The 12,430-nt window shown below is 46.0% G+C and overlaps 1 protein-coding gene across 1 annotated transcript; it reads right to left on the bottom strand.

Annotated features, from left to right (window-relative positions):
• Positions 1–2,763: 2,763 nt before the first annotated feature.
• LOC133970484 (trichohyalin) lies at positions 2,764–10,925 on the bottom strand. Its single transcript, XM_062407311.1, has 13 exons — positions 10,815–10,925; positions 10,460–10,725; positions 10,238–10,308; positions 9,935–10,045; positions 7,021–9,858; positions 6,510–6,648; positions 6,194–6,299; positions 5,902–6,058; positions 5,693–5,785; positions 5,477–5,563; positions 4,781–4,925; positions 4,519–4,607; positions 2,764–4,350 (listed from the first exon to the last, which is right to left on the bottom strand). The coding sequence occupies exons 1-13, from the start codon at positions 10,892–10,894 to the stop codon at positions 4,294–4,296; spliced, it is 4,239 nt and encodes a 1,412-aa protein (XP_062263295.1). The 5' UTR covers positions 10,895–10,925; the 3' UTR covers positions 2,764–4,293.
• Between the last annotated feature and the right edge of the window lie 1,505 nt (positions 10,926–12,430).

Genomic DNA, 12,430 nt, shown 5'->3' with positions numbered 1-12,430 from the left:
ATCATGCATTTGGCTCATTTCAAAAACAGTTGTGTGTTTGCTCCTGTGAATGTTTGTGCCGCCTTGCACTCCCATGAGAGCGCCTCCCTGTGGACAGGAGTGTGCCACACAGCATCTGGTCCAAAGTAGCAGCTGATCTCAGACGCTTGTCTCCTGTGAACGTGAGATGACTCCAGCACGGTCACGGCTGCTCACTTTACTTCTGCTACTAGACATTTGTTTCAGAAAAATTAGTCACTAGTGGAGGAAAAGCTGAACTGACAGAGGTGAAACAGGAGCTGAGATCCTCTATGGTTTTGTATTTGAAATAGAAGGATTTGAACTGTTTATCACTGAAAAAGGTAACTCACAGGAACATGAAGAAGGAACTACAGTGTTAAATGTTTAACTCTGGACTTTTTGCTGTGTTTGTTGCTGTTACTCTGGTGTCAGGTCTGTAAGTGGGTTATGGGTTCAGGGGATGGAGGACCAGATGTGAAGTGTGCCATCAGGACAGAGAGAAGCCGGAGTCCAGCCGATACATCGCACCAGCACCCGGTTATTTAAAGGCCGCCTCAGTGCGGCAGCTCAAAGTGGGCCACTGCTCCGATGCACTCAGGACACGAGCTGCAGTGTTTGATCCCCTTTCAGATTGTCAGCAAACACCCTCCTGATTCATTTCAAGTGTTATGTCATCTTGTGGGGAACACTGTGTGGTACAGGAGACACCAGGGCACCAGGCGTTTTACTCGAAGCTCAGTGAGAAAAACATGGTTCTGGCAGGACAGTCAGGAGCAGGAGCAGGTGCAGGAGCAGGAGCAGGAGCAGGAGCAGGAGCATGAGCAGGAGCAGGAGCAGGTGCAGGAGCAGGAGCAGGAGCAGGAGCAGGAGCAGGAGCAGGAGCAGGAGCAGGAGCAGGAGCAGGAGCAGGAGCAGGAGCAGGAGCAGGAGCAGGGCTAGTACTCTGATCAAGCAACTGTTTGACCGTCTGTTTCCTTCCCTCTCACCAGCTCTCCTGCTGGTCACTCTCACTGGGGGTCATTATTCTATTAGATACAGATCTATACAAAGATCTATGTCTGCTGCTGAGGTTTTAAATGACCTCTTCTGTTACTGAACTCGACAGAAACACGTAATCATAATCATAATACCTTTATATAACACTTCTCATACTTCTGTAAAGTATTCCCTCATGTATTATTTCATCCAGCAACAGACTTACAGACAGATATTACTTGATATCATGAGCAGATAGCTGCAAGTTTATTCTCGCATAATTATGAGTTCAATATTATAATAGTACTAGAAAAAAATTCCACCTTACAATATTATCACCTTGTTACATCTAGGCTGTTACATTGGTTCAACTGCTGCGGTAATATTAGTTTAAAATAACAACAGGAGAAAACTAAAATCCATTTTAGGAATAAAGCAGGAACCTCAAACAAAATGGTTGCAGGCCTGTAACACAGGAAACACAGAAGTGATCAAGGAAGATGGAGAACAAACATAAAAAGTTTAGAGATAGACTGTTGGCACTCAACTCCGATAAAATCAGCCTGTGAGTGGGGAAGAGAGGCGTCGTGCACCCACCCAGCACAACTTAATATAAAATACTGCGCGTGCACAACACACAGGGTTTTATTTTTTGTATTTGTTTGGGAGTGGTTCCTATCGTCCTGCTCCAGTTAGGGAATATGCTCCAGAGCAGTCTCATCAACATCCTGCATGTCTCATGATAATGAAGTGCTCGCGCCATGTGGGATGACCCAGGGAGGCCATGTTAGCTCCACACTAGAAGGACTGGGGTTGGATTCAGGTCCGACAGAAACCACACAAACAGTGTTTCCACTCGTCATCCAGATAAAAAGTGAAACACGGTCTGATCCTTGTGAAAAAGCTTTTTTTAGTTACTAACACATCTGTTTTCCACGGTGGCAGAAGTGTTATCGGGTTTTATCCCCGTTTGACTATTTCCCCCACTAAGTGATTTGCAGGGCGTGTTCAGGGTGTTATTATCAACTTCACATGTATTTTTGCACATGCTGTCCTAGATGCTGACACATTTTTTCTACTCATAAGAGAGGTGACTGTGTTAAACTGGCTCCAATCACCTTCATCCTCATCATCACCCTCCAGGGCAGCGGCTGGTGTTGCCTGATTGACGTTGGTGCCAAATTTATATTTGTCTCAGATGAAGGATTCATCCATCGTCATGGAAACGCTGACAGATTTTTGAGTTTGATGCAAACCAGTTGCATGTAGGTCACACGCCTCTGGACCTGATTTTGTAACAGCGTGATCCAAATCAAGCTGATAAAGAAAAAAACAGCTCCTGGTCACCGGGACGTGAAAACACAAACACACACATGTGTCACGAGTGAGATGAGGATGAATCAGAGCTGTGGTTGTGTCAGGCCCCGGTGCAAACTGAAATCTGAAGTGTATCTGAGGCAGAGTGTGCTCGCCGATCAGAGCGGCTCCACCGCTGGCTGCTGTAATTGATCTTTGCATGACTCAAGGGGGCCACTTATTTTTACAGCCTGAGCAGGTGCACCTGTGTGCTGGTGTTTTCACATCGCCGTGGATCAGTCATGAGCATTTGTGGGGCAGCTCAACTCAGAGAGAACCTTGCAGGTGCGCACACACACACACACACACACACACACACACACACACACACACACAAATACACGGACACACACACAGAGAAATACAGAAACAAACCAAAATCACTCTCAGTAATCTGTTTAAGAGAAATAAATTTAAAAGAAAATCCAGGAGAACCAGACCTGGATAGTTTATTAACATGTTGATAAAAGGTTTCATCATTGGTTTCACCCATATTTCACTTAAAGTCAACCTAGTTAACTCAGTGTGTGTATCCACTTTATCTCTCCATTTTATTGCATCAAATAAATATTTAAAACCAAACTCAACTGACGATTAAACACTTGAACAAACATTAAAGTGATTGAAACTTCCTGAAATGACAGAAAGCATCTCTGAGAAACGTTTGGCTTTTTAGTTTTGTCCCATCTGCGAACATGGAGGAGATTGGGTTTATGACCTGTATTGTAGCCAGCCACCAGGGGGTGCTCGAGACGCTTTGGGGAGCAGTCATGTCACGTCCATCTTTTATTAGAATCTGTGGGCACAGCAGTATGAACTTTGCTGTTTGAAGACAGATGAGCATGATGGAAAAAACACCTGAAGAACTGATGTTTATTCTGTTTCAACCGTCACTGGGAGCCAGTATAACCTGGAAGGTGCAGAATTAAATCCAGGATGAAAAACTATGAAGAATCAGCTCTGCTCTTTCAAAGTGTCGTCTCGTGACAACACACCACGAGAGTTTCACACACTGTCGTCACAGGGAAGAAGAGATGAGTGCTGGGGTTTAATGAGGTGCAATATTCCTCCTCAGGAATGTGACTCCACGGCTCCGAGGACACCGGGAGCTTATATTTATAATTTACACGGATCTGTGGAGGATAACTACACATATTACACGTCAGGGGTCGTCTGCAGTAAACTGGGTGAACAGTGTATTCAGAGAAGACAGAGGCGATGGTTAATGATAAGAGGGTCATTCAGAAGCTGTTGCAGGAGGTCTCTGGCTCTTCCTCCGTACGACAGGTGGTAAAACGTTGGAGACCAGGCTGAAGTGTGTTATCACTTCCACAGACTTGATGCCCGCCAGTTAACAGTGTGTGTGAGAGAAGAAATCAGTGTTTTACTGTTCCTGTCTCTTCAATTGTAAGGAACATGACCATAATAAATTTAATTACTGTGACTGCAAATATCATTTATTTACTTAGATACTCACAGGTACTGTTAGGGGGTAGCAGGGAAGCAAAGTTAGGTTTTTCTCTGTGTTCAAATAAATGCCTAATTTCAAAATACAAAATCCACAGGACTAATGTTTTAAGTTCAGTGATTATAATTATAAGAACAGATTTGAAAGGTGGGAAAGTTAAAAGAGAGTAAATGTTTCATCACGCTACATCTAGTGGTAAAAAGTGTTAATAACAGCTTTTATGCAACTGATGCAACACTGATGAGTTTTCAATTGATAACAAACACAGACCTCAGATCTTTACCATCCTCTAGTGGTAGTCGGAGGTTTGTTTTTTCTTTTCGTTTTCACAGCTTGAATTTTTAGCCAATAAAAAACATTATGCAACACATTTTTGTGTAACAACCTAAATTACACACACATTACAGATATATACACATATATATAGACACTCTCTAAACTGCACTCGACAAACAGCCGTCTTCCTGTGATGTGCAGATTCCATCGTGTTCGGATCAGAAGGACTCAAACAGCTTCAATCTCTCTTGGACAGAGAGGCCGTCTTTCAAACTCTGCATGACAAACACACATTCAAATAAAGAAGAGACAAAATCGTTATTCATATTGACACACTTTACTGTTGGGTGAAGGTTAGAAAATGGTTCAAACATCCTCTTAAACTCTTGCTTTATAATCTACATTCTACTCAACATTTAAACCAGCTTTAAATCCAGGTTTACCTTCGATCTTGCTCTGATCTGACGCGTGAGCGATGACTTCTGAGTTTTCTTCTGAAAAGCAGCGCTACTTGTGTTCGGCGTGGAGTCCTCTGGGAGAGAGTGCAACATCAGAGAGGGATGGTATTAATGGAATGAATGGATATTATGGGATTCCCTGTTTAGCCGTGGTCTCGCTGTGTGGGGTTTTGCATGTTCTGTTCCCCAAATTATTCTCTAACCAACTAAAGACACTCTAGATTATGTGTGTGACTGTAAATCTCACTGAGGCTCTTTCCCGGTGTGTCTCTGTTAGCAGACCAAGGTCCCATCTTGAAATGTTCAGCGTTGTGTTTGTTGACGTCTTGCTGCAGCTCCTCCTGGCTGCTCGTGTAGAGCGTCTTCAGTTTGTTCTGGGCATAGATTTTGTCCTGTCAATGTGAAACCACACTTACACAGTTAAATCGCGGCTCTTCTCTTGTAAATAATAAATATAGGAACAGACAGAAACAATTTGATATGTTTTTTTAAGTTTGCAATTGCTTCTGTTAAATACAGTAAATAATAATGTACCCTTCAAACAAATGGAGAAGTCTGTCTGTCTGTCTGTCTGTCTGTCTGTCTGTCTGTCTGTCTGTCTGTCTGTCTGTCGGTCTGTCGGTCTGTCTGTCGGTCTGTCTGTCTGTCTGTCTGTCTGTCTGTCTGTCTGTCTGTCTGTCTGTCTGTCTGTCTGTCTGTCTGTCTGTCTGTCTGTCTGTCTGTCTGTCTGTCTGTCTGTCTGTTTGTCTGTTTGTCTGTCTGCCTGCCTGCCTGTCGGCCTTGCTGTCTGCCTGTCTGTCTGTTTGTCTGTCTGTCTGTCTGACTGTCTGCCTGCCTGTCTGTCTGCCTGTCTGCCTTGCTGTCTGCCTGTCTGTCTGTCTGTCTGTCAGAGTATTTTCTCTAATCAGATCTTGTGATCCAGGAGGTTCAGAGACTTCAGTACCATTCGCGCGATCTTCAACTCCTCCTTGAGTGAAGAAGCTTCCTGACGGAGGAACTGCATCTCTGCCTCCCTCGCCCGCAGAATCACCTGTGGGGTGATGGGTCAACAGAGTGTGTTATACAGAGTAAATATTCAGGTTCTCTTGAGTAATAAATAATATGTTTCTTGGCAGAACGTTTTAGGAGGGGGACTTTGAGGAGACGTCATGATGCTCACCTCCATCTCATAGAAGTCAGTTGTCTGTGCCGCCACATGGGAATGTTTCCCATTCATTGAGAACTGTAGCTGCGACATTGCATCCTTCTCTCTCTTGAAGGATCACAAACACACACACACAGACACACACACACACACAAATACAACGTTTATATTATGATTTTCTAATATCCAGCTACAGGACCCGTTTAAGAAGAGACTGTTTGTACCTGCTTCTTCATCAGCTCCTGCTTTTCTTGTCGGTGCTGCATCAAGCATGTCCTCTCGCTCTGCAGCTCGTGGCTCAGCTTGGAGTTCTCCAGGCATTTCTGCGTGTGCTGAACTGACAACACCTCCAGCTCCTTGTGCAGCAACTGGATCTCCTTCCTGCAGAGGGGAGATGATGTGGAACAGTCAAATGCAAAGCAGCGTCCCTGGATCAAATGCTGTAGTGATAGAGTAAGACATTCTTTGCTCGTCAGTGTCTAAGAGTACTACTGACGCGATGGGATCAGTACTCACTCGTATTCAATGTGCAGTTGTCCGATGTCAGCACTTTGCCTGATGTGCTGAGACTGCCTGCTTTTCTCCAGCTCCTGTTTATGGGCTCTCCTCATTGCCACAATTGCTGGGATGAAAAAGTGATAAGATATAAAATGCCTGACTCCAACACTTACTTTCGACTTTTCCTGATGGACAAAGCTTCTGTTCCCATGTTTCCTTTATTTGTCGTGATAAAACTACAGCTCTGTCAAACTTAGCCAAGTAATGCATGGATTCCCTTGACTGGCCTAGAGTGCTTTTACTTTGACATTTCCGCCCTGACTACTTCATGTACCTGCCATGGTGGCAGCCGTCTCTTCCTGCAGCAGCTGGTCTTTCTCCTGCAGAAGGGCCGCCACCTCCATCTGATGCTGCTGCTGCAGATCTACGAGCAGCTTCCTGTGCATTTCCTCCGCAGCAGTGACGCCGTGATCCTACGTTGAAATTCAGGAATTAGAAACTCTATTTATATACATCAAGTCAATCCTGTTTTATTCATGCAGCTCAACATAAAGAAGATTACCTCCATGTGCACAGTAAACAACCCTTTGCACAGCTTTAACATCCATGTCTGTTAGAGGGGATTATATATACACTGTTATATAGTTATTGTATGTGCTAGTTAATGCTTTTGATCACACAAACAAATACATATCAATAACCTTAAATTATAGTTTTATTCATTTTACATATCTCTCGTATAAAGACAAACAAACATGTGATCACACTACAATTTTCACAATGTGAAAACTTGAGGGATTCTGATAAGCCTCAATAGTATGATAAATAAATCAAGTCTTTGTTACCTGAGGCTGGAGATGTTTCTGGTGGACTTCTCCCGCTGCCAGAGCATCACAGTTACTTTCACTGAAAACAGGCGCCTCAGTGCAGCTTCTCTGTTTCTCTTTGGTGTAGTATCCATGCAAGTGTTTCATCTCCTCCTCGTGGATCTGTTGAAGTTCTCTTATCTTCTCTTGAAAGCTGCTTTCCAGTTTTTGCATCCGCTCCTCGTGATAATCTTCGATTCTCTGTATGTCTTCCAGGAGCCTCTGGTTCCCAGACTCCACGGATATGATCTTTTGCTCGGCACGCTCCAGCTCCTCCCTGAGCACGCTGTTGTCCTCCTGGAGCAGACACAAGGTGTGATTTAACGCCTCCTGCTCATCCATCGCCGTGGTGTCTTGCTCTTTGCACAGAGCCTGCAGTTTGTTCTGCTGCACCTCACTTTGCTGCAGCTCCTGCTCTAAATGCAAGTGCAGCCGGTCCGACAAATAGATCAGCTTTGCCTGCTCCTGCATCCAGTCCATGTCTACGTAGGAACCATTTTCCCCAATGTGGTCCACATCACCCTCACTGACGGGTCCGTCTGAGATGTCCTGGCAGAGCTGCTTTAAGAATCTGGCTCTTCTTTGCAGCCGGGATGTAAGTCTCCCTAACCACTCTGGTTCCTTCTCCTCCTCCACCTTTTTATCATCAGACATTTTTTTTCCAGCTGGTTCTGTAGCCTCCTCAGAACCTCTGCCCTCTACCTTCACTTGCTCCTCATACGTTGCCAGCTCTGGAGGGCTGGTATCTGCCAGATCCGTCTTTTCACAGTCCACCTGTTGACTCTCGTAGCGCTGCTGAAATTTCAAGGCAGCGCAAATGAGCTCAGCTTCGGCACAGCCTCTACCAATCACACTTTCCAAATGCTCTTCACGGTCACATCCCATTTTCCAAGACTGAGTTATTTTGTCTCTTCTCAGGGCTAATATTTGGGACATGATGCTTTTGTACTTGTGTGCCACATTCCCCTCATCGTCTCTCACTGCTAAGGTTATTTGGCCGATGCCACGTTGACTCTGAAGGACAGACAGCATTTTTCCTATGACAAATGTTTCCCTCAATAAGCACTTCCTCACACTTGTGACACCATTCTCCGCTGGAAACGTATTAGTGAGTTTGCTTTTGGCACCAAGGCCACTAAAAGCTCCAGACACTGTCTCATCGTGGAGGATTTTCTCCTCTCCTTTGCTGGCATTGTGTGACTCGTGCTGATGTTTCTCTGCGTCTCTCTCTCCTTGCTGCAGGCAGGCTGCAGCGGCGGCCAGCTGCTTCTCTAACTGTGCAACATTAATCGGGGTGGCTTGGAGCCTGTCCCTGCAAGCTAGCACGATGTTCAGGGAGAGCTGGAACCTGCCGAGCAGCACCCGGCAGCGGTTCTCGGACTCCTGGGCGAAGCGCTGACTCTGCCTGGCCTGGCTGTGGAGCAGCAGACTGAGGTGCTGGGCCGTGGCTCGGCTCTGGGTGAGCTGGGAGTAGAGGTGTGGGTCCTGGCAGCTGAGGTGACCATGGTGTTCCTCCAGGCGTTGCGTAATGTCCTTAAGCTTCTCCTCTGTCACATAAAGCTTCCTCTCCAGTAACTGGATCACAGACATAAACCTGTCTGGGTCATCTCCAGCCGTGACGATGTGCTGGTATGACGGGTCGATGGAGCGAGACCTGATTCTTGCACGTTTATCAGAGCGGTGAAGAGCATCTGTGGTGTTTGAGCTGTCAAAGAGCTCATCACTCTCTGCTCCATCTTCTCTTCTAGCATTGAGAAGATCAGTCACCTGCTTTTCTCTTTCACTTGACTGGGAAACCTTCAACACTTCATTCAGCTTCACCTCTGTCTCCTCCAAACTGTTTCCCAGGACCTCCATCTTCAGCAGAACTTCACTCAGCTCTTGCTCCTTCCCGTCCAGGAGTCTCTCGTATCCCTCTCGCATGTCCTGCGTTTCAGACTCCCTTTGCTCCGCCTTCCCCAAAGCCAGCTGCAGTTCCTCGCAAACTCTTTCATATGAGTGCTCAAGATTGTAGTACTGGGTCTCATCTGTTTTCAAGCGGCTCTGCAGCCTGCTCACCTCCCCTTCCGCCTCAGATAACTGGTTCTGCAGCTCCTGACAGCGATGGCCAAGTTGATCTCTCTCCTCTTGTAGTTTATGTACAGCAGATACCGTACATGTAAGCTCTTCTTGGAGCTGCTGCTGAGCCACCTCAATTTCTGTGGTCCAGGCCTGAGTCTTGCTCAGGCTCTGATCCTGAGCCCTGTCCAGCATCTCCTGAAGGTCCTGTGAGTGTTGCTGGGCCTGCTCCAGACTGGCAGCCAAGCTCCTCCGTTCTCTGTCCTGACTTGCTTGAAGGAGCATGAGGTGCTTCTGCAGACGAGACTCTTTTTCAGCCTGTGCTTCCTCGTTTGCACAAAGTTGGCTTTCCAGCTCTTGGAGATGTTTCTGCAAGAGATCTGCCTCCTGCTGGTGATTGTGATGACCCTGCAACTCCTGCTGCAGCTGCGTCAGCCGAGACTCGGCCTCCTTCTTCTGCTCCTCGCTGGCACTCAGCTGGGACTTCAGGGAGGACACACGATTCTCCCACTCCTTCTCCTGCTCCAGAAAGCACCGTCGATCTTGCTCCAGATGAGCTTGTGCGAGAGCTGTGGCGTCGCCTGTGACCAGTAACTGAGCCTGTTGAGCCAAGAGATCTACTCTTCGCTGTAGCTCGGCCTCTCTGGCCTCCTCGTAGCTCCTCTTCTGCATCTCCAGCTCAACGCGGAGGTCGTGGTTCAACTTCTGCAGTCGCTGTAAAGTCACAGCTTGTTCCGAAGAGTTTGAAAGAAGATCATTCTAGAAGGGGACAGAGAGCTTTAAATAGGACGAACTGTTCTGTACATGCTGAATTTAATATTTATATATCTTCTACCTGTGGAGGAACCGATTCTGTTGAATGTGTCTCTCGCTCATGTTTCAGTTCATCCTGCAGATTCCTGTTTAACTGCTGGAGTCGAGACAGTTCCTTCTGTGTTTGCTCCAGCTGTGGTATAACGGCAACAATATGTGATCATGTGTCTCATATTAAATATTCCTAAACAAAACAAAATTCTTCTGATTCTTAGATGGTTGAGCTGCTTGTTAGTTCCCTGCATGTGACACTATGTTCACACAACAACAAGGGTTTTTAGCATATCGTGGAATTTGAAAAAGATCAATGCACAGGAAGTCTCACCTCTTTGACCAGCTGCACAGTTTGCTGCTGCTCACACTGGGTTTCCTCCTCTTTTATTGAGACATCTATGTCTGTGAAGACCAGGACAATAGAAGCACCATTAACACAAAGCAAAAAGATTTGAATCCTCACTGACTGAAACATCTGGGATCTATTTTCCATTGGGACGTTTTATTTAAAAGTAATAACTGAAAAAAGTACTATTTATCTCAGTTCACTCACCAGTTTGTGACGGACCGGGATCAGAGGGAGCAGCGTGGTCGTCCTCCACCTGAGGACTCACAGGAGGTGGAGCTGAGTTACTACCACTGCAGCTCTGCTCCTTCTCCGGCTGCAGCTCCTTCTCCTGTTCACTGTGCTGCTGATGTGAATCCTCGGCCTTGTGGCTGGTTTCCTGCCAACAGCTGTCAGGGTTTTCAGATTCACACACAGCCGACTCTGAATCCGCTTGGTACAATCTTTCTAGAGTTTTCTGCCCTGAGAGGGAGCTGTGAGCACGAGGAAAGAAACGTCTTCACACGGGGAGATGATTGGAGTCCCTAAGATTTGATACCAGGTGTGCAACAACTCCAGTTACCTTGTGACTCCAGCTGTTATACTGGGCCTCACGTTCTTCAACACAGCTTGCACCCAGTTGCGTCTCATCCCAGAGGTCATTGCACAGAGCGCGGCAGACACCCCATCTTTGGTCTGTGCGGAAAACAACAACAAATCTACTTCTGCCTTTATCACACATCTGATTGCCATGATAACTCAGAGATTGGATGATTACAGCCACTGAAACATCCACTTTTATATAGAAGAACCATGATGATTGGTTAAAACAAATATAGACTTTAGACAAAAGCAGAAAGGGTCCAAGATGTCCTCCTGATGTCTGTGGCAACTGTAGAACATCAGTTATTAATATAAAAACTCAACTTTTAAGTACCTGTTCCTTTACTCTGTTGCAGTGATGATAACGTGCAGCGGTAGACACTGAAGAGGAGGAAGACATCTTCTCCACATCATCACCATGACACTGGTCTTCGTAATAACTTTATGAAAAAAACATAACGGACAAACTCAGTTTGGAAGGAATGAGCATTATAACCATTTGTAATTCAGTTGGATTAAACCATTTATCCAGTACAACATTAGATGAAAAGTCGGACAAACCTGATTTGCTCCTCAGAGGTCGACCGTCGGCCAGAGTTCAGGATTTTCTCTCCTGAGTTTGGTCCTTTGTTATCTTGTGAGTTTGGAGATGCATGGTCTGAATCTGTTCAAAAGCGACGTTAGAGAAACAGCTTTAAATGAAACTGTTTGATGAGATTCATCACTATTTGCTTTCAAATCAAATCAATCAAAGTCCTCTTTACATTTTTTTGTTGAGCAGAATGAGAAAACCCCCGCAAATAGCATAATAAAAATGAGCCATTAGATTTTCAGAAACATAAAAGATTCATGGCTGAAATATAATTTAAGTTAGCTTTATGAGATATAATCCTAATGACACTTGAGGGACTCCACCTCGTCTGGAGGATCTTTGGTCGAGTCGGCTGAGAGAGCGGCTGCTCCTCATGAACGGAGCGGTCTTGAGCGAGGGCGTGTGGAGGGACGAGAAGCTCCGGCTGCTGCAGAGGCGGAGAGCAGGTCTTCTCGGCTGAGGTGCCGGTCCGGTCCCCGGGGGGCCAACACTGCCATGGTGGCCGAGGCTGCCTCTTTTCAAACTGCCTCCAACTTTAGCGATGCCTGCCGTGAAGTCGCTGCCTCTGCCGCTTTGGCTCCTGCCACAGCCGACGCTGGGTTTAGACACACCGGTGCCGGGCTTTTCAGCACCACCAGATGCCGGCACTGTGAGTTTGTCCTTTAGGAGACAGAGAGACTGTGAGCGACAGCAGACACTTAACAACGACAGGTAATAAGACGGTAGAAAGCTCCATCTGCGTCTCAGGTATGGTGATGAAAAAATAAAGATGTCAAACATCACACCTCCTGCTCACCCCCATCCCAGCTTGGACTCTTTAACACAAACAATCCAATCCCCACTGGAGAGAACCCTGTAATCCTCGCAAGAGCTCTTAATTTGCTTAAGTACCATCTGACCGACACTGTGATCGAGGACACACACACATTAAACTTAATCACACTTGAGCATCGGGGGAGTCATCAGGCATACACAGTCTATTCTAGTCTATTCCAGTCTGAGCA

This window comes from Platichthys flesus, chromosome 16, assembly GCF_949316205.1.
Source record: "Platichthys flesus chromosome 16, fPlaFle2.1, whole genome shotgun sequence".
Taxonomy (NCBI): Eukaryota; Metazoa; Chordata; class Actinopteri; order Pleuronectiformes; family Pleuronectidae; genus Platichthys; species Platichthys flesus.
Note: the sequence above shows the minus strand (reverse complement) of the source record. Positions and strands in the feature narration are given on the sequence as shown.